This window comes from Borostomias antarcticus (assembly GCF_949987555.1).
Source record: "Borostomias antarcticus genome assembly, chromosome: 29".
Classification (NCBI taxonomy): domain Eukaryota; kingdom Metazoa; phylum Chordata; class Actinopteri; order Stomiiformes; family Stomiidae; genus Borostomias; species Borostomias antarcticus.
The window spans coordinates 1,167,243-1,188,130 of record NC_140262.1 but is presented as its reverse complement, the minus strand read 5'-3'; the positions used below and the strand labels follow the sequence as shown (position 1 = coordinate 1,188,130).

Below are 20,888 nucleotides of genomic sequence, written 5' to 3'. Positions count from 1 at the left end.
TTTGGATTAGATCCATTTCTCCCATGGGAGACAAACAGTGAACTTGACCTTGAGGTCAAGCACAGTATAGCTCTGCAGTGTAGGGTGCACTTGATCTGTGCAAAATCGTTTTATGGCGATTATTTTTGTTTTAATGATCGTTGACAGCCCAAATATTAATCTAGATTAAAATCCGATTAATCGAGCAGCCCTAGTGGGAAGCCTCAAAGACCAGGAAGGACTCCCACATTAGGGAAGGAAGGAAGCAGACTCTCTCACCTTGAGCAGCGGCTGCAGCTCCCCCAGCGTCAGCTTCATGAAGTCCTTCTGGGACTGGGCGAAGGCCCTCACACAGCCCGTGAACAGCTGCTCCGCCGCCCGGTGGAACTTGGGCAGCTCGTCCAGCAGCTGCGCGTTGAGCGCCTCGTAGTTGTTGCGCGTGGCCTGCAGCTCGTCCTGGACGCGGCGGTCCTTGAGGCGCTCGGCTCGCTCCTTGCAGTTGTCGTAGTCCAGCAGCTTGTCGAAGCGCTTCTGGATGAGCTTGTGGGGGCCGGCGAACATGAGGAGCAGCTGTGTGAGCGGAGTGGTGACCAAGGCTTCCGTTCGCTCCTTCTGCTCACGGGAGGAACACGTGCAGAAAATTAGGAAACAGTCCCTTTACAAGATACACAGTTTTAAAGGAAAGGAAAGATACGTTTCAATGTATGTGAACTGAGCCAAGCGAGCCCATACGCTCCAATCGACGAAGACCAGAAATGCAAAAATGTAGTCTTATTTTAGTGACCAGATTTTTATTTATTATGTCTTATGCATTATGAACAAAGCTTGGATTATACAACGGTTAGTTCTGGTTCTTGATTCTGATTGGCTGGAAGCCGTGTTAAAATACTTTGTAACACACACCTGGGACCGCATATCATTCCATTTTCAGTATTAACGCGCCTCCCATTTGATCCAATGCATTGTAGTTGTTGTTGTTGCTTGGCAACCCATTTGTTAGGGGAACTATTTTGCTCGGCGGAATTGAGGGAATGATGCTTCGTTTTGAATAAATGTTAATATTTTACATTGCTGTGTGTTTATTTTACACTAATATCTGTAGTAACCGTTGTATAAAAGCAATAAACCACGAGAGGCCGTGTGTTATAGTGATTTTATAACAGCTATGGGGGTTTTCTCCGTTTCGCGTCGTGCCTAACAACGCCCTCTAGCTGTTATAAAATCACTATAACACACGGCCTCTCGTGGTTTATTGCTTAATTTGAACATCCGAACTCACAAAGTGAGTGAACTGCTTGTCGCTGATGCAGCGATGGGCCCTCTGAAAGCGCTCCGGGTCCGTCTGACTCCGCTCCTGGTAGATGTCGCAGAAGCTGATGGCGGCCAACACCTTCACCGACGCCGATTCCTATTGGACGATACAGACGTCAGTCATACAGAGAGGCCAGGCTCTGTCATTAAAACAAGCAGAACTTAACTGCTTTCAGTGGTGAGCAAGAGTCACGGTGGACTTACACATGATTTATATGATAGATCAAAGCAATACATAGTAGTAGATTGTGAGTGTGCTTTCTTACTCTGAAATGTAATTTAATGTAATGTATTGCTTTATAAATGTTCTTAGCCGGTAGACAAACATACTCCAGGAGCTTGCTCGATCGCCTTGTTGAGAGGGGTCAGGGAAGAATTTTTACAGCTCACTTATCTGACCCCCGGGTGATTACTGTTTTTTTGCTTCCCTCTGGAATATGTAGAGAGTGGGTCGTATGCCCACCTCCCTTGTTCTCTGTAAAGCGCATTGTGTTGCCTCTGGGTATGAAATGCACTATACAAATAAAGCTTTGATTGATTGATTGATTGCTGGGCGCTATGGAGAAGAACAGATATGACTGTAATGCCAAAAATACCCGAATGTGCTGCAGGTAGAGAGATATGTCTCTGATGAAAGACTTGATGAGCCTCTCCTGCAGTCGGAACTTCTTCTCCGCCTCGTCAAACGCCTCATCTTTGATCTGAGGAAGAGAGAGGAGAGACGAGATCAGCGTCTGCCTGCAAACTATCATCCCTGTACCATCCCTGTACTGTATCATCCCTGTACTGTATCATCCCTGTACTGTACCATCCCTGTACTGTGCCATCCCTGTACTGTGCCATCCCTGTACTGTACCATCCCTGTACTGTGCCATCCCTGTACTGTACCATCCCTGTACTGTATCATCCCTGTACTGTATCATCCCTGTACTGTACCATCCCTGTACTGTACCATCCCTGTACTGTATCATCCCTGTACTGTACCATCCCTGTACCGATCTCTGTACTGTATCATCCCTGTACTGTATCATCCCTGTACTGTACCATCCCTGTACTGTACCATCCCTGTACTGTATCATCCCTGTACTGTATCATCCCTGTACCGATCTCTGGAGCACTCGCCCACGGTGTTCAGAGATGTTAGGGAAGAATTTACACAATGTGATGAAAGCACAGATCAACTTGACTTGTGTGTGAAATTTGTTCTCCGCATTTGACCCATCATCCCCTGGGGGAGCGGTGAGCAGCAGCGGTGCCGCGCTCGGGAATCATTTTGGTGATGTAGCCCCCCAATTCCAACCCTTGATGCTGAGTGCCAAGCAGGGAGGCAATGGGTCCCATTTTTATAGTCTTTGGTATGACTCGGCCGGGGATCGAACCCACAACCTCCCACTCTACCACTAGGCCACAGAGCTGGTGCGACCTACTGTCGTCTCACCTGTCGAACCCCAGTGTGCACGATCAGGCTTTGGGGTGGATTTGAGACGGTTCCTACCTGAGGGGAGATTCCAGTGAGGTGTTTGAGATGGCTGCTGACGCGGTTGGACTTCTTGATGATGGAGTGCATGCTCAGCTTGGAGATCTTTTCGATCAGCGTGTCCTCGTCCCCCTTCCTGTACTTCACCACTGCGGACACAAGGGGGCGCACTCGGGTCAGGAAAAGAATGATTCCATCAGATTCAGAGGCATTCATAAAGGAGATCTTGGAGAACATTTGGGGTTCCCTGACCAGCAGCTATACATTACTTGCACACCCAGCCCTCTCTCATCTCTCTCCCTCCCTCCCTCTCTCCCTCCCTCCCTCTCCCTCCCTCCCTCTCCCCCTCCCTCCCTCCATCATACCCAGGTCCTTCCTCCTCTTGAACTCGTTGATGTTGACGTTGATCTCCTTGATGGACAGCAGGGCGCGGGCCAGCTGGGTTCTGTCATGGTGGCTGTCAGGGGTGGCGTTGAGCAGCTCCATCAGCAGCAGCGGGTACCGCATCACCCTCTGGACCGGCTTGATGAGGAAGGAGCCCAGGTTGATGTAGTTGGTCTTCCCCCTGCGAGAGAGACCGAGAGAGAAGGGAACGGGGCAGAAGACCATGGACAGGGAGGGAGGAGAGAGCGCAGGGTGGGAGGGTGGGGGGAGGAGAGAGCGGAGGGTGGGGGGAGGAGAGAGCAGAGGGTGGGGAGAGGAGAGAGCGCAGGGTGGGGGGAGGAGAGAGCGCAGGGTGGGAGGGTGGGGGGAGGAGAGAGCGCAGGGTGGGAGGATGGGGGGAGGAGAGAGCGCAGGGTGGGAGGGTGGGTGGAGGAGAGAGCGCAGGGTGGGAGGGTGGGTGGAGGAGAGAGCGCAGGGTGGGGGGAGGAGAGAGCGCAGGGTGGGAGGGTGAGGGGAGGAGAGAGCGGAGGGTGGGGGGAGGAGAGAGCGCAGGGTGGGAGGAGGAGAGAGCGGAGGGTGGGAGGGTGGGGGGAGGAGAGAGCGGAGGGTGGGAAGGTGGGGAGAGGAGGAACGGGGGAGAGAGAGGGGGAGAAGACGTCAGTAGAGGAGGGATGCAAAGAGAGGAGGGAGAAAGCAGGGAGAGAAAGAAAGGTAAAAAGAGAAATGTGGGATGAAGGAGAGAGAGAGAGAGAGAGAGTGGAGGGAGAGAGAGAGAGAGTGAGAGAGAGAGAGTGGAGGGGGGGGGGGGGGGGGGAGTGTGAGATATCTTGCCTCACCAGTCACGTCACCTAAGGATGGGACACGCCCACTGAAAGACATTGTGATGCACAAAGTTGTCGTCGCTCAACACATGTCCCTCCCGGAAGGCTGCTATAGGCCTACAGTAAGTACTATACACTTGAGATGATGGCATGACTTGAACTTTGACCCAGCTCCTCTAGGCATTGCCATACCAATGCCCAGTTAGGTGACATAGTTCAAGTCATCAGCACGAGACTCTTTCATATGCCACCATCATGATCATCAATAGAGGTCATATTTGGAATTGGAGGAAGTCGGCATGTGTTCAGTGATGAGAAAAAAAAAGTTCATTTGCTTAGTTTTAAGGCCAGTCTCAGAGACACAGTAGCTATAGCAACATTATCATTTTAATATTAATGATTGAAGTCAGTTGAAGTTTCACCGTCATTATGGACAGTGTGTGATAGACCATCGCAGGAATGACTGCAGTTCATTTAAAGCTTCATTTGTAAATTATGCTGCAATTAAATGGATTATTTTTGTTGCCATTGCTGCTTTGTTCCACTAGATGGCGTTAACGTCTGTTCAGTGACCAACAACAATCTGTTTGTTGATCTTTCTAAAAACCGGACCTATGGAGGAGGTAAACATTCACTTCAAAGAGTCAGCAATGACGGTACACGCACATACAGTATGAACACACACACACACACACACACACACACACCCACACACACACACACCCACCAACGCAAAGCAAAGCATTTGGGGTCGATTCAGTTTCAACTCAGTCAGTTGAGGGAGTGAATTGAAATGGTATCGACTCCCCAACCCCACACTTCCCACTCCCTCTACCTCTCATTCACATACAACCATCTATCTTGGCACGCACACGCACACGCACACGCACACACACACACACACACCCACACACGCACACGCGTTATTAGAGGGGTTAGTGAGCCATCGGCATGCGGTCAGACAGTTCTCATGCAGATACCATAGCAACACTGTGGGGAGACTTACCACTCGCGATACATGGCCCTGGGGTGGGGAGGAAGAGAGGGACGGACGGACAGATGGACAGACGGACAGATGAGGCAGGAGAGAGGAGAAAACAAGACAACAGGAATTATAGAAACTGACTGAAAGGTTGTTGACTTGGTTCTGATGGTCCAGCCTGGGTTTCCACTAAAGCCGGTGCTTCTAAATTCTGTTTCGGATTATAGGGGAACTTTGATGTTGCTCATCTTTAGGATAACGAGCAGATCGTATTTCTATTTTCTTACTCCGCCGCTGTGAGACCCTGTAAGGTGTATTACAACGGCCAACTGTAACAGAGCCCAGGGTTAATGGTTCAACGGCCAACTGTAACAGAGCCCAGGGTTAATGGTTCAACTCCAACCAATAGAAATCAAACGGCACCCTGCAGCGTTAATAAGCTGTCCAGACCCATAGCAACGCGTGTTGCCGTGGCCTCATTTTGCGAGTTGGCTAAAACCCGGCCAGGGGCCTGACTGTAAATGTTTTGGAGAGCAGTCTAATATATATTCCAGTGTGTCCTCACACACACACACACACACACACACACACACACGCACACACACACACACACAGACTCACATATCCCTGCACTAACGCTGACAGGGTACTCACACACGCACACACAAAATAACTTAAAAATTTGGCAACCTCAAAGAAAGTGTGAGTGGAGATAAACTGACATTTCAAAAGAAACCTCTTATTCTAACCTGTTGAAACACTTACTGTAACTGTTCACTTAACTTATTTAACACTCTCCTAATAATAACACAGTACTGACAACAGGCTTCACCTTCATGTTTTCTTCTTATGTACGCTGTGACTTTGCTCCGCTGGAGCTGAACGGCATTGACTATCTCTGTTTATCAAAGCGTACTAGTATTTATCTTCAAACAGAGCAGGCACTAGACTAGGATTTACACAGAACTGGTGGGTGGAACTCAGTAGTGTTAGCCCAGGTTCTGACTCACATTACTGGAGACAGAAACGACAGACAGCCCACGCATAGAACTGATAACATGTGTGCGTGGGGGGGTTTGTGTGTCAGTGTCTAAGAGGAAGACCTTCACTCACATACGAGTGTGGTGTGATGTCTATTTTTCTGCACTTAAATTATTGTCAGACCAAGTTAAGTGCTAAACTCAAAATTTGACCACTGCCTACATATTTTGGGATGTGATCTTGTCTAGCGAGTAGACTTTCCATCCTGCCAAAAGTAACTAGGCTATCTCCCAAACAAAAACAAGGCTGTCACCACACCTACACACTAGACTCCACAGTTCCAAACCCAGGACAAGGTACAGTAACCTACTGGTTTATCTTTGAATGAGGTGATGCAGTACTTCAAGGTAACAACGGTTTAGTTTCGATTACCTTCCCAACTCAGGAACTCCAATAAACTATCGACATGACATGTGAGCACTGTCAATATTTAACTTTCCGGAGAACATACTGTGTGACTGTTAGAATTCCCCTTTGGTTTTGTTTTCATGCGCAAAGTTAACCACACACATGCTCGTCACTCAGGTGAGTGAGGTTGTCACACAAACGCAAGTCATAGTAGTAGAGTACCACATCAAAATCAAGTCTTTTTAGCTACGACCCCATTTCTGTGTCGCAGGGGGTTGGTTTGGCATTCAAGCTTAAAGATTCTGTCTGTGATTCCCGTGACGTACAAAACTGAGCCCAACGTCACTTTCTCATCCTGTCCCACCGGGCTCCGCCAGACCAAACAACGATCGGGGTCAGGCGTGTCACGCCAATGGAGAAAATTACAGACTGCCCCTTTAAGACAAATCAATGAATAATTTCTCTTTTGTTTGGTCGGTCGGTCACCTGAGTTTCTCCAGGCACTCCAGCACGTGTTTCTGGATGTGGTCGTCCTTCTCGTAGGTCTCCAGGAGAGAGATGGCGTCGTCGTGGTTCTGGCAGTAGACCTTGTACACCTCCTCCAGCTCTGCCTTGAAGTCCAGAAAGACGCTGCCTGTGGACACACCGCAAAGACGTCAAGTTTTTGTTCGTTCATTTGTTTTGTCGGTTACTTTTCAAAGAACAGAGCAACGATTCACTTAAGTGGTAATTAAGTGAGAAAGTAAGGTGAACCATCCATGCTGTTGGAAAACCACACGTTGCGTCATCGTTCTTACAAAAATCATATAGAACATAGAACGTGAGTCATAATGAGTCAGGGTACTGACCCCCTTGAGCTCCAACATAAACACAACATCGGTTTCTGACTCTACATGCCCCAGAGCAAGCCAGAGCACTAGCCGTATTTCCGTAACAGAAGCCATCTTTGGCGTCGGCGCGCTCACCGATGGAATCCGTGTCCTGGAGGGTCTTGAAGAGTCGCCGTGACAAGTCGATCACAGAGTTGATGTTCCCGAAGAGACCGTCGAAGTCTACGTTCTGCACCTGCAGAACAAGAGGAAGAACCTGCATTAACAGCTGGGCACTAAGAGGGTCAAAACAGACAGTCAGCAAAACAGAAAACCGATCACCCGTAATAGGGGAAAATATGGATACCAAACACACAAAAATCAGTTGTAGATTTGGGGTTGTACAATTCACTCACACCACTCTTTTTTGACAAAAAACAAAGCTTACTTTGAAAAACTGTCCAGAATTAAATTATTATGACCCCCCCCCCCAAATGGTCTTCTACGGAGTCCCGCGTCGGCATACCTGTTTGCGCTGGAGTGGCAGGATGATCTCCTTGACGCACATCTGCAGGTCCTTGATGTAGTCCTTCTCCGTCTGCAGCAGCTCCTCGATGACCTTCGCCCTCTTCTCCAGCATCCTCTGCTCGGGGTCCTCCGTGGCGGCCGTGGAGGCGGAGACCGGGGCCTGCTCCAGCGACTTGGGCTGGGACGACAGCAGGGTCATTTCTGAGAAGAAGGGATGGAGGGAGAGAGAGAGAGAGAGAGACGTTTAAACGGCGCGGTCCGGTGATGCAACTGAACGGCGAAAAGCACACAAACGTCGAGCGACAGAGAGAAAATAGTCCCGCTGTGAGGGAACGAGAGACGGTACGCAGGACAGTAAGACAACAGCGCGACGCCGATACGAGCGCGGTTCTATACCTCAGCAAGAGAGATGCATTACTAACCGAGAGCCAGAGCGTCCTCGACAACGTCGCCTCTCCCTCAAGTTCCCCTCCACCCTGAAACCGAGCGCTGCTTCCTAAACGACGTGTCTCTTCCCTCTGCTAGTCGCGTATGGCCAGTCTTTGATTGGTGTCTTTGGCATCCCTAGCAGGCTGGTCTCTGGGGAGCCCCGGGCCAGAGAGAGAGAGACCACGGTTCTCGCACCACTGGCTCCGGTCAATGGGCTCCGGACTGGAGTGGACTCAACTCTTTGTGTCGGGCACAATGGACTGTGACAACAGCAAGAGAGATATGGCCTCTCTGGGATAGAGGAGATAGTAGGAGGAGGAGAGACAGAAAGAGAGAGAGAGAGAGGGGGAGAGAGAGAAAGAAAGAGAGAGAAATAAAGAAAGAAAGCAAAGCCATATTTCTCTAGCTGCTGTCACACTGTCACAATTAATGTCCGTCTCTCTCTAAGGGTGTGTGTGTGTGTGTGTGTGTGTGTGTGTGTGTGTGTGTTCCCACTACGAGCGTCGCACAGGCAATAGTCGGGGTGAATGAGGTAATGAGCCTAATCAAAGACATCATCTACCCCGACGGCATCAGCTGATGATGTCATCCCGAGTCACCACAGCACAGCGAAGACGCCAACGCTGCAGAGACGTTGGACCAGGGCCCGCCGACCGGTCCACTGTGTGGTCAGGGTCGCACGATTATGACAAAAGATAATAAAATGCTCCCAAATCACGGACGTTGATCCCTTTCTTGCTACTAATTCACTGACCTCGTTTTCGCTCATTTTTTCACTACTCACGGCTGCAGGTACTCTTGTGACACTTGTCTTGACCTACTGCTTATCTGTCTTCTCAGTGAAATTGCTGCGCTCAGCGGGAACGCATGTGATTGGTCAGACAGCATAAGCGCCTGTGATTGGTCCGTGTAGTCCTAGCCCACTCAATTCAAAGCAAAATTATTAATCACATTAATTGCGGCCTTTTGCGATTAGTTAATTGCGGAGGTCATAATCGCGATTTCGACTAATTCACGATTAATTGTGCAGCCCTAGGGTCGCACGGGGACCAGGACCACAGAGGGGACGCACGGTCTGGCGGAGCGCGGTCAACGGTTCCTTAAGTGTGTCGTCACCGAGCACACTGGAGATTAGCTCCCTACATATGCCTCCTCTTCTTCTCCCTCTACTGCCCTACTGTGGGTGGGGGGGGGGGGGGGGTGGGGGCTGTCTGATCCTCTGGCCACCTGCCCAACCCCACCCCCCCTCCCCTTCTCCCAACTCCACACACACACACACACGTCCTCCGCGAGGCATAGCGAAGACTAAAGTACTAATAACGCGGCTACTGTTATTCTGTATTCATTTCTCAGGTCAGCTTGCAAATAAAGGTGGGACAGGCGGGGAGAGAGAGAGATCTGAGAGGCGTGTTTTAGAGTACAGTGGACGGGGATTTGAACCCAGACCGCTAATCCGTCTCTTAATTGGTTTCGGCGCATTCCCACGTTTGATGCTCTCTTCCGCACGCATCCATACATCACATGCCCCACTTCACATGCTTAAATACGCAGCTATTTGCGGCATAATAAGACCCCATAATAAGACCCCATAATAACCCCCCCCACACACACACACACACACACACACACACACACACACACACACACACACACACAGATTATGACCCACTTCACCCCCCTGGAATTCTACTCGTCTTTGTATGATTAAGTATGACCAACAGAGGAACTACACACATGACCCACACACAAACACACTCGGGCATGCACACACACACACACACACACACGCACACACACACACATAGCAACAGGTGTTAAGTCAACATCCGAGGACAGCTGAAAACCATCCATTACAATAGCACATGACTCAACAGAAGTGTAGCAGGTGTAACAGGCTGTGTGGTTGGGCTACTATCTGTCTGTGTCAGTCACACTAGCCCCGGGCTAACAGGAAATACGATAAAAAGTGTCAAGATTTGTTGTTTGTCTGCTCTGTATCAAATCATCCCTGACTCCCACAACGTGCACTTCAGTTTTAAAACGCATACAAGGCAGTATTTGCGGTACAGTGTGAGTGTAACTGTGTGTGTGTGTGTGTATGTATGATTCACAAAGTAACCTGTAGCTGTAGCATGTGTGACATGCTAAGACTGGATGCTTACATTTCAGTAGCCAGCTTGTGTGTGTGTGTGTGTGTGTGTATGTGTGTATGCGTGCGTGTGCGCATGTGTGTGTGTGTGTGTGTATGCGTGCGTGTGCGCATGCGTGTGTGTGTGTGTGTGTGTGTGTGTGTGTGTGCGCAAGTGTGAGTGCATGTATGTGTGTGTGTTCATGCATACTCGCACACACAAAAGCCCCTGTATGGAGTGGAAGTAATTGCTTGTGGCGTTGTTACTGTAGGTCCTCCCCCTAAACAGTCAAACCCGGACTCTAGGGGGGCGGATGGCTCTGGTGAAGGGGGCACATGCCATGGCCAAGGGGGCTACAGTGGTGCAGAGGTTAATGATGATTACACACACACACACACACACACACACACACACACACACACACACACACACGTTAGTGTACAAGTTTGGAAAATAAGGCTTTGAGACTGCTTATTGAGTTGTTGCTGGTTATCTACAGATCCCACACAGAAGGTTACAAAAGTGTGTTTTGGTGTCAAGTCCTAAAGTGCTGATGACTATCATATAGAACAAGGTTATTGTTTTCTATAGGGCACATATGAGACTTTACAGAGCTAGTGGATTGTTTGGCAACAAAAGCATTGAGATATAAAGAGGCCCAACTCACTCCAAAGAATATTTGTCAGCCCTTACCCCCTTCCCTCAAAAGGTTTTGCCTTTTGCCAGGCCACCACTGTAAGTAAGAATTTGTTATTCATGGCTTGCCTGGTTAAATAAAGGTTAAATTAAAATACATTTAATAAAAATAATGTACGAACACACCTTTTCCACTCAATGCATCAGGCTCTATGCCTCAAACTCAACACTTCTCTCAATACTAGGCCTACTGTAATTTTTTCGCATTATCAAAAAAAACAATCCATCAGATAATCAATATATCTATCATGTTGGAGGTAAGAGTACATATACCTACACTGGACATAATATAAATGATTAAGGATGGACCTAACAACCACACTATCTAGTGAGTTAAGAGTTACTCTAAACTACTACCCAGATTCAAACGGGAACTTTGGGCGCGACATTCAAATTCACACAACAACACACGCACTTCGTTTCGACAAGAGCTCAATTAGCCTACCGCAGACAACCTTCAAAAACCAGACAAACCACTTTACCTGAGACCAATCTATCTGCAGAGCGCACACTCCGTCATAGGACACACACACACAACACACACACACACACACACACACACACACACACACAACACACACACACACACACACACAACACCATGCGTTCATCTTCAAACATGGATGTCAAAAAGGCAATAATCTGCATTGTTCTTTGATGCATAATAGGATTTGATGCAGATAAAATATTTAAATGCACAACATATACTGAGGAAAAAGAGGGAGAGGGAGAAAGAAAGTTATGGCCTGCAAGCCTTCCCTCACCTGCTGCTATGCACAGACACACACACACACACACACGCACACACACACACACACACACACACACACACACACACCGAGCTTTCAAGGCAGCCCGGTCACTTCAAGGCAGCCGAACTCCACAGGCAGAATAAAGTCCCATTGATAGGCGCGCCTCGCGGACGAAGGGCCCGATGCGTCCGTCTCAGAGCCCAGACGCCGCCCTGAAGCCAAATCACCATGACAAAGGACGGGAAGCCACCATGATCACACGGCGCGGCCGACGCAGCGCATCCTAAAAGCCTGGAACTGGAGCGGAACCGGACTGTTGTGGTGCTTCTGATGGCTGGGAGGGGCCTGGAACCCATGGTGGGAATAGAAACAACCCCCTGAACTATGATACAGCTATTAGCTTCCATCTATCCCATGACCTGATTTGTAAGTGCATATGGGGGAGTGATCAGGTGTGCTAAGGGGATGGAACACACCTTTGGTTGGGCTCTGTTCTGCTGCTCTCTACTCCAGGTGTTTTTTATCAGCGCTGATATCTGACCGGACTCCGCCCCCTTCACAAGCTGAATGCCATCAAGAACTTGAGGAGCTCTCATTCAACAGGTCCCATATCACTATCTACCTCTCTCTCCCTCTCCCTCTCTTGTAAAGTGGTTCTCATTTTGTCCATTTAAGACAAAAGTCCCTTCCTACATTCTGATAATAGCATCAAAATCAAAGTTATTAAAGTTCCTTGAAGTGCAACAAACCCTGCTTTCTAACTTTTGTGGACTTTTAACTCCCTCAGTCACATCACCTGCACTGCAGAGTGCACACTCAAGTGTTTATAAAGTTTGAGAGTTTGCGCTGAGAGAGAATGAGAGAAAGAGAGAGAGAGAGAGAGAGAGAGAGAGAGAGAGAGAGAGAGAAAGAGAGCGCAGGAGGGAGAGAAAGTCTAAGGTCAGACACAATCAGTGCTGTGTGTGTGTGTGTGTGTCTGTGTGTGTGTGTGTGTGTGTGCTCTGCCCAAAGTTCACACAAGAATGCCCTGTCGCCATGGCTACGCTAATAGCGGGGGCCCTCTTCGTATCAAGCCAAGCTTTGGAGTGTAGGGAGAGGCTTCGCTGGAATGGGTGTGTGTGTGTGTGTGTGTGGGGGTGACAGTGAGTCAGTGTATTGGGCCTTGTTGCAATGTGAAATTCAAATTTGAGTGTCATTAAGATAACATGCAGGTTGTAACTTGTGTCAAGTACAATGTGATAGAGACTGAGCTATTAAGGTCTACCACAAATTATAGATAGCATTTTTCCACACTTAAACAATGCAATCTGTTTACATTCAACTTTCTGTAAGATACTAAAGTATTTTTTTTCCAGTGATCACATTTCCCACGAACTGACAAGAAAAACACACTACTGTAAATAAACACAGCAAGATTGACACTCCCCCCCCCCCCCCCCCCCCCAAAGCCCACCAATAAGGCTTTCGCTTCCTGTCACTTTCAGACCACCAACCACAGAGACGGCCCATAGAGAAGGAACACACTTAAATATTGAGATAGGGACCTTCCTCTGTGGGACACCTCTGTTCCTCTGTTTACTCCAACAGGTCAGAGGTCAAAAGGTTACATTCCGCTCCCTGACTGACCTCCCTTCAAACCACAGGTTGGGTATGTTGTTCACAACCCCCAAACCAACCTGAATGACACCAATGTTTGGCTTCTAGCTACTTGGAAACCTGCTTATGACCAGTGATGCGTTATGTAAACAACGATTGCCTTGCGAATGACGTGCTCATCTCCCAGACTACGCCTGTGTGTGTTGTGTCATTTAGTTTAAGTTAAGATGGCCGTGTTTTAACCCCAGAACTAAAGCTACGGTCTGAAGTCGTGCGTGGCGATGCAGATGTGAAGTACTGCAGTTCCGAGGTTAGGGGTTGGCATTCCAAGTGGGCAAAGACTGTGCAAGCGTTGAATGAAGCTATTCCAAGTCCAACACTATTCCTTAAGACAAGTCTTTTCTTTCCATTTCTGTGAACAAGAATTTGTAATTTGCTTCAAGGGTGCATCTGCTTAGTATACGTGCACAGTGGCACTTTGAGGTACCGAATCTGCTAATTGGGGAAGCCATTCGATCAAAGCCTGTATCACAAGGTTTATGGTGAGACTAGCCACTGTGGGTCCATTTGTCATGTGCTGTGACAATGTCATGAAGAGTCATTCACACGTCGAGTGGAAACATTGAAACCTGGCTATGATCTCATGTGGGTGGGCCAAACGTATTTAATCAACTATCCCTGTTCAATCAAGTATCCCCGTTTAATCAGTAGCCCTGCTAAAGATATGCGTTCCATTCAATCGTATTCAAAGGGTACAGTCACAGTTGAGGGTCTAGAGAGCGAACGAACGCCTCAACCGAATGAGACTCAGGTTCGCGTGTCTCCGTGTGTCTTCTTCTCAGGCTGGTTGTTGACAGGCGCTCTGCTTACTGAGCCGTCTCCTCACTCAACAGGTTGAGTTGGTTTCCGTTTTTGCCCGCGCTCGCAAAACCGTTCCCACGCGGGAGGCGTGCGGCGCGGCCGAGCGGAGCGATTTAATCCCCTTCGATGGCGCGGTGGCCGCGACTATATGACCGCCATTTCGACTGTGAACCCTGACCAACCAGGTCCATGTGACTGGCTCTGCCAGACTGGGTGAGTGGACAGATATTGCGGGTCAAAGGTCAAAGAAGATCTGTTTCCCCAAGTCATTATCACTTGCGAAAACCTTGATAGGATCAAGCCTCCTAATAAGCAGGTGCTGGTGGTGTTTGTAATTCAAGAGTTGAAATGTGTGTGTGTGTGTGTGTGTGTGTATGTGTGTGTGTGTGTGTGTGTACGAGAGAGAGAGAGAGAGAGAGAGAGAGAGAGAGAGAGAGAGAGAGAGAGCGAGAGAGAGAGAGATGAGCTGTTCAGAGAGTTGTTCAGAAGGAAACGACTTGGGTTTCGGGGCTTCGCTCTGAAATCATAATACAAAACCTCTAGTCCTTTCATATGAAGTCTAATATGTCAAAACATATCGCTGACAAAAGGGAAATTCAACACTGCACACCACTACACCCCTCCTTGTCAACAAAACACCAAACATGCATATCACTCCATCGCTCTCAGCTTGGTCGGTTTTTTCTCTCGTCGTTTTCTGCATTTACAAACGCCGGACAACAGTACTTGACGGTTCATGACATCACTGGCAACACTAACATCCACTGACCCGCGAGCCAATCACAACGCAACTCGCGCCGTGCCCTCATGGCGTTGCAGTCACCGTGACGGCGAGCCGAGGCCCTGGGTAAACCAATAAGTGAACGTTGTCATCGACGCTGTGCTCAGGCGTTGGTGTGACTCAGAAAGAGAGGCTGCTACAGGTTTGTGACCTACATTAACACCGGATAACTGCCTCCGCAGCTCGGCGCTGCCTGGGCCAGACAGCCCGGCCGGCCGGCCGCGGGAGAACGTTGCCGGAGCGTTGTGTGGATGTTGTCTGAGGGTTTCCCCTCATTTAATCCTCCCCCTTGAGCAGCAGCTGCTCACGGATTACGGGGAGAAGCAACAGGCACCTCAATGGATCCACACGCACACACACACACGCACACACGCACACAGCAACTTCACACACTTCCAGCAGGTCCGAAAGCATTAGGTTTGCCAGCTGGTTGAACTTATTCCCATCTCAACAACATTGTTGATAGGATGCTGGTCTTATTGGGGTTTGTAAATCAGTCTGATGTTGTATGTACTAGTGAGCGTTCTTCGTCAGATGCAGGCCTCCCTCTCCGCACTCACAAATCACCTCAGCTTTATCGAATCTGACAGAAAACCTAATCAGCCGTAACAACCAAATCAAGGCTGTGCAAATCACATGCCTTAAGAATCCTGACCAAGCACAAACACCATAACTAGATTAAAGCAGGACAAGAGAGTGTACAAGTGTGTGCGTGTGTGTGTGTGTGTGTATGTGTGTGTGTGACCTCATCCCCAGTCAGCCTTTTGTCTCATTACCCCACTCTTCTAGACTCTTAACACACACACACACATGCGCACACACAGACCCACGCAGTCTGGAGTATCAGAGAAGGAGTCATCCTGGTGCTGGCCACAGCCTGGCACCAGACAGAGCTGACTACCTCCTCCATCCACTCACTATGCTGACGTTAGGGATTACTTTGGGTGGGGGAAGGGCGACAAGTGGCCAGTGTGTGTGTGTGTGTGTGTGTGTGTGTGTGTGGTAATAGGGGGTTGAGGGGCGCCACCTGCTTCTCCTCAGACACAATGAACTTCTGAGGAGGGGTGCTCTCTCGCTCCCTGCAACACACAGAGACCAGACACCCAACCCCCCCCCCCCACACACACACACACACACACACCTTCTGAACGGACTACGTTTCTTAATATCTGTAATAAATAATCGGTTTCAGCAGAATGTGTTCCTAAATGAACTCTCCTGTGAGTATCTCCAGATTTCTATTCAGAGATAGTGGCATTCTTCTCAGAGCGTCTCAGCAGCACTATCGGTTGGAACAGCTATCAGCCACTCTGTCAGGGCATGGAAGCAGCTCTCCTCCCCTGTCAGACAGTAATGGAACACATTTTGTTTTAGTCACGTGCTAAACCAGAGAGCGAGAGAGAGAGAGAGAGAGAGAGAGAGAGAAAGGGAGTGAGGGAAAAAAAAGACGGACAAAAACCCCAAACCCACAAAACCCGCTCGGCGGGTTCCTCCACCCACTGAGTCTTCAAGTTTACCTTCCTCAGAATCGACGATACCGCCACTGCTGTACACACACACACCCACACACACACACATGCACAAACACACACACACACACACACACACACACACACACCCCAGGAGCCATAGAGACTCCTGTCTGACACACATGCCTGGAGAGTGAGTGAGCGCCTGGCCACTCAGCACTTTCAACCTCCTCAGCATTGATTGGAACATGTCCAAAGTGCTAGTGGAGGTCACAGCCCAAGCAGAAAGGTCGAAACTACAGGGGACAAGTACACTTTGATATGATTCCCCTCAGCGTATATGATCCACTTATGAGTGTGTATCGACCGAGCCCTTGGGAGTGGGATATTCCTGCTCTCAACATTCAATGGTGTTTGGCCTTAGAATTTTACTCCCTTGTACCTGTACAATGGATCATAAGAAAGGAATCTGAAACTGAATGAAGGAATCTCAATCTGAATCTGTCCAGGCTGGGCAGGTAAGGTCGGGAGATATCCCATGCAGAATAACACCATTTGATAAGTCATGTTCAATGTTAGAATTGAGGAAATGTACACAAACCTCAACCCTGCATTTAAGTGGTTATCTGGTCCTAGTGCTGTCAGTAGAATGAAAGTTATGTATACTCCATTAACCACCACAGCTGGGTGTCACAAAACACAAGCTTAAGTCTTTCCCAGGGTGGTACATTACAGCTGACTACTACACCCACCTTGGTGTTTATCTTGGTTCTGCAGCCTGTTGACGGCGAACTCTGACCTCCGCAGCGAACTAGGGGCGGTCTTCCGGTAGAAGCTGTTGCGGTCCAGAGAGCCCAGGTAGACGGGTTTACGCCCCAGTCTCGGGTGGTCCGGCTTCCCGCCCTGCCCCCCCCCCGCCGGACCGTATTCGGGACCGTTGTCACGGTCCTCGTTGTGGTCGCGGTCGAGAACGACCGGGTCTTCGTAGGACCGCCGTTCTCCTACGGGTTCCTTGCGGAACCGGTTCTCGACCCATTCCTCACAACCACCTGTCCTGCTGCCTTTGACCGGAGATTGCTCATACCGGGAGTCCACAGATATTGACCGCGTATCCCGGTATTGGTCCCGTGCTTTGCGGTCACCGCCGTCTTCTTCTCTGCGGTCGTAACGGTCGTAGCCCTTCTCGTCCCGCTGGCCGCAGTGACCCGTTCCTTTGCGGTCGTAATATCCGTCCGTTTCTCTGCAGTCGTCATAGCGGTCGTTACCTTTGTGGTCCTTCTCCTTACGTTCATAACCGTCGCTCCGCTCTTTGTGGTCGTACTTGTCATCTGCCCTGCGGTCATATCCATCCTTTTCTTTGTGGTCGAAGTGGTCCCCTTTCTTTTGTTCAGAACCATCCCTGTCTTTATCGTAGTAGCGGTCCTTTTCTTTACGGTCATAGTGGTCCTCAACCCTGTGGTCATAGTCGCCCTTACCTCTGCGGTCATCACAGGAACGGTCCTGCTCTCTGCGATTGTGGCGCTCTTTTTCTTTATGGTCCTTTTCTCTGCCGTCATAATAATCCTGGTCGTTGCGGTCGTAGTGGTCATCCTTGTGGTCATCGTTGTGGTCGTAGTAGTCTTCCTTGCGGTCATAGTGGTCATCCTTGAGGTTATAGCAGTCCAACTCTCTACGATCATAGTGATCTTTCTCTCTGTGATTGTAGTGGTCATTTTGTCTGCGCTCATATTGTTTCCTGCTGCCACAATATTCCTGATCTTTACGGTCGTAGCGGTCATCATCTCTGCGGTCGTAGTGTTCTGGATCCCTGCGGTTGTACCTGACCTGTTGATCATACCTATCTGACTCTTTGTGGTCCTTACGACCATAACGGTCGTGTTCATAACCTTTCTCCCGATAGTCCTGGTTTCTGCGGTCATACGTGTCCCCGTCTGTGTGGTCGTACCTCTCCTGAGTTCTGTGGTCATCACTGTAGTCCTTTTGTTGCGTCTCTCTATCAAACTCCTGGTTGTCCTCAGGTCCTTGGTAGAAGCAGTTCTTGGCTAACCACTCCTGCGTTCTCCTCAGCTCCAGATGGCCGTCCTCTGAACCTGGGTGGAAATAGAGGTCCCTGCTTTGTGGCCTGGTGTCCCTGATAGCCACCCTGTCCCGGTCCTCATACTCCCAGCTGGTTTGCTGGCAGACATTCCCCTGCCTCACCTGGGCCTGGTTCTCCCACTGGACCGGCCAAGGAGCCGGCACATGTCCCGGGGGAGGCATCGGACCTCCCTGAACCAGCATCGGCCCTCCTGGGCCAGGCATCGGTGGCGCTGGAATCAGCATTGGACCACCGGGACCTACCAACATCCCTTGAGGCGGCACGGGCCCAGAAACTAGCCTGTAGCCCGGATAAGCAGCCACCTGTTGCTGCTGCTGTAGCTGGAGATGGTGTAGTTGCTGGAGCTGTTGCAGACGGAACATCCTCTCCCTCTCCCTGGCCCAGCTGGCATCTCCCAGCTCCTCCACGCTCTTCCCCCTCCTCACGGGGACGCCGCTCGCGTAGTTCCAGTCCACCGGTCCGAACGCGGCCGGATGCCCGAAGACTACCTGGCCTTTCATGGCTCCGGGTCGGACTGACACACGGCACTTCCTGCGCTTCCGCTGCTGCTGCTGCTGCCGTAATCCGCTTCTACGGTCCAACAAGCTTTACTTCTACCTCCCCGAACTTCTGCATTCCAGAACACCCCCTCGTAGGACACTCCACCTGTCGTGCATTTCTCGCTCTCTTCTTGCTCTGTGTATTTCACTCACGGCTGCCTGAAGAGGACTGCCAAGCTCAAGCGCCTCCCAGACTTCTGTGAAACCAAATCCCTCCCCCCCCCCACCCCAATCGTGGCAGGAGGAGGGGGAGGGGCAGGGAGAGGGAGGAGGGGCCACCTCTCGGGCTAATGATTGAGCGGAGTCACATGAGTGGAGGATTACACAGTGGGCTCCTCCCAGCGTCGGGATTGGTCTGCTGGTCTGTTTGCAGGAAAACAGGCTGGCTGGAGCAGATTTCCTTAAGCAGCGGAAGGAGACTGACTTCTGAAAATGTCTTTGAGATGTTAGGAACTTGGCACCAAGCTGCTTCCGACCACTAACAATACCCTCTTGTTTTCTTCCATCCTCCATCCTTTTTGACACTCTGTTACTTCTACTTTCATTACTACTAACTACCTTTCCCACTGTTACTTCTACTTTCATTACTACTAACTACCTTTCCCACAGGAAAACATTTGACCATGCTCAGTTCTCATACCGTTGTTTGACGTTTGATTGGTACATATGAACCTGGTCAGAACACGGTTACTTTGTGGTTAACTGTAGACGGGCAGCAGAACGTTGAGGCCTGATTTTGACCTAGTTTTTGGAATGCGGCAATGAATTCATGCATGAGCAAATATGATTTCATAGAAAAAAAGAGAGTGAATGTGTGTGAAAGTTTAGAGACTGAGAGAAAAGAAAACAAGGGGAAAACGAGAAAGAAAGAGAGAAAGAGAGAGAGAGAGAGAGAGAGAGAGAGAGAGAGAGAGAGAGAGAGAGAGAGAGAGAGGAGAGAGAGATTTGAGGGAAACACAGGCCTGATTATGCCAGGGTGTACGGCATTGGAAAAGTAGCTGCTCCCTCTACAATGAGCTATTGTTGAGTGCTGTCCCCAGTCTCAGGGACAGCAGTATCTTTTAACGTGAGAAAAAACCCAGGCCTATTCATAACGCTGGAGTATAGTATGCCCCGCCTCCCCCCGCCATCAAAGAGCCAATTATAAGAGATCTCATTTAAAGCCCCCACCGCCCAGCAACCACACAGACACACACACACACACACACACACACACACACACACACACACACACACAATCTCTCCATCTCCCATCAACCTTTTAAAGAGGAAAAATAAAGGAAATAAGGATTGGAAGATAAATAAAGGGGTTGTTGCTAAACGAAGATAGATGACTGTAGGTTTTTTTTTCACCCAAGCCCTTTTTAATCTTTTACTTGAATACTTATCCCTCAAAGATTTTGTAATATCAATCTATGGATTTCATACCGCAAAACATGAGTACAAATAACTAGTAGCAGAATTCTCAAACTATGTATGATCATGACAATGTACCGTACACACATAGGTTGGGTGTTAGTCAGACACCCTAGACTAGAACACTTTTCTTTACTTTCGTAATTCTGTTTAATTATCAGTGTTGAGGATCTCACCTTTCAACACCAGCTCAGGACAAGACCGAAACTCACTGTGTGTGTGTGTGTGTGTGTGTGTGTGTGTGTGTGTGTGTGTGTGTGTGTGTGTGCGTGCTGCTACTCCACAGAGACATCAGGGGCAGCATTCCTGCTTGGTAGCGTTAGCCAACACTAAAGTTTCTGCTTCAGAGTTGTATCGACTTATCTAGTCTCTCAGAAGCGACTGATCTGAACAGCAACACTGTATGGTACAACAACTGTACAGTATCCCCATACTTTGATGA

General features: G+C 49.3%; 1 protein-coding gene across 2 annotated transcripts in view; it reads right to left on the bottom strand.

Moving 5' to 3' along the window:
- dnmbp (dynamin binding protein) overlaps window positions 1-20,888 on the bottom strand; it is a gene marked incomplete at its 5' end in the record, with an annotated part of 40,870 nt that overhangs the window by 3,926 nt on the left and 16,056 nt on the right. Inside the window, 10 exons of one of the 2 annotated variants that reach the window (XM_084459751.1) lie at window positions 259-591; window positions 1,259-1,387; window positions 1,887-1,991; window positions 2,786-2,916; window positions 3,133-3,332; window positions 4,979-4,996; window positions 6,830-6,977; window positions 7,309-7,408; window positions 7,679-7,881; window positions 17,146-19,165. In XM_084459751.1, coding sequence (XP_084315877.1) covers window positions 259-591; window positions 1,259-1,387; window positions 1,887-1,991; window positions 2,786-2,916; window positions 3,133-3,332; window positions 4,979-4,996; window positions 6,830-6,977; window positions 7,309-7,408; window positions 7,679-7,881; window positions 17,146-18,991 — 3,213 coding nt within the window. Of the gene's footprint in view, window positions 1-258; window positions 592-1,258; window positions 1,388-1,886; window positions 1,992-2,785; window positions 2,917-3,132; window positions 3,333-4,978; window positions 4,997-6,829; window positions 6,978-7,308; window positions 7,409-7,678; window positions 7,882-17,145; window positions 19,166-20,888 lie in introns of those variants that run through there. The other variant, XM_084459750.1, reaches the window with a different exon arrangement.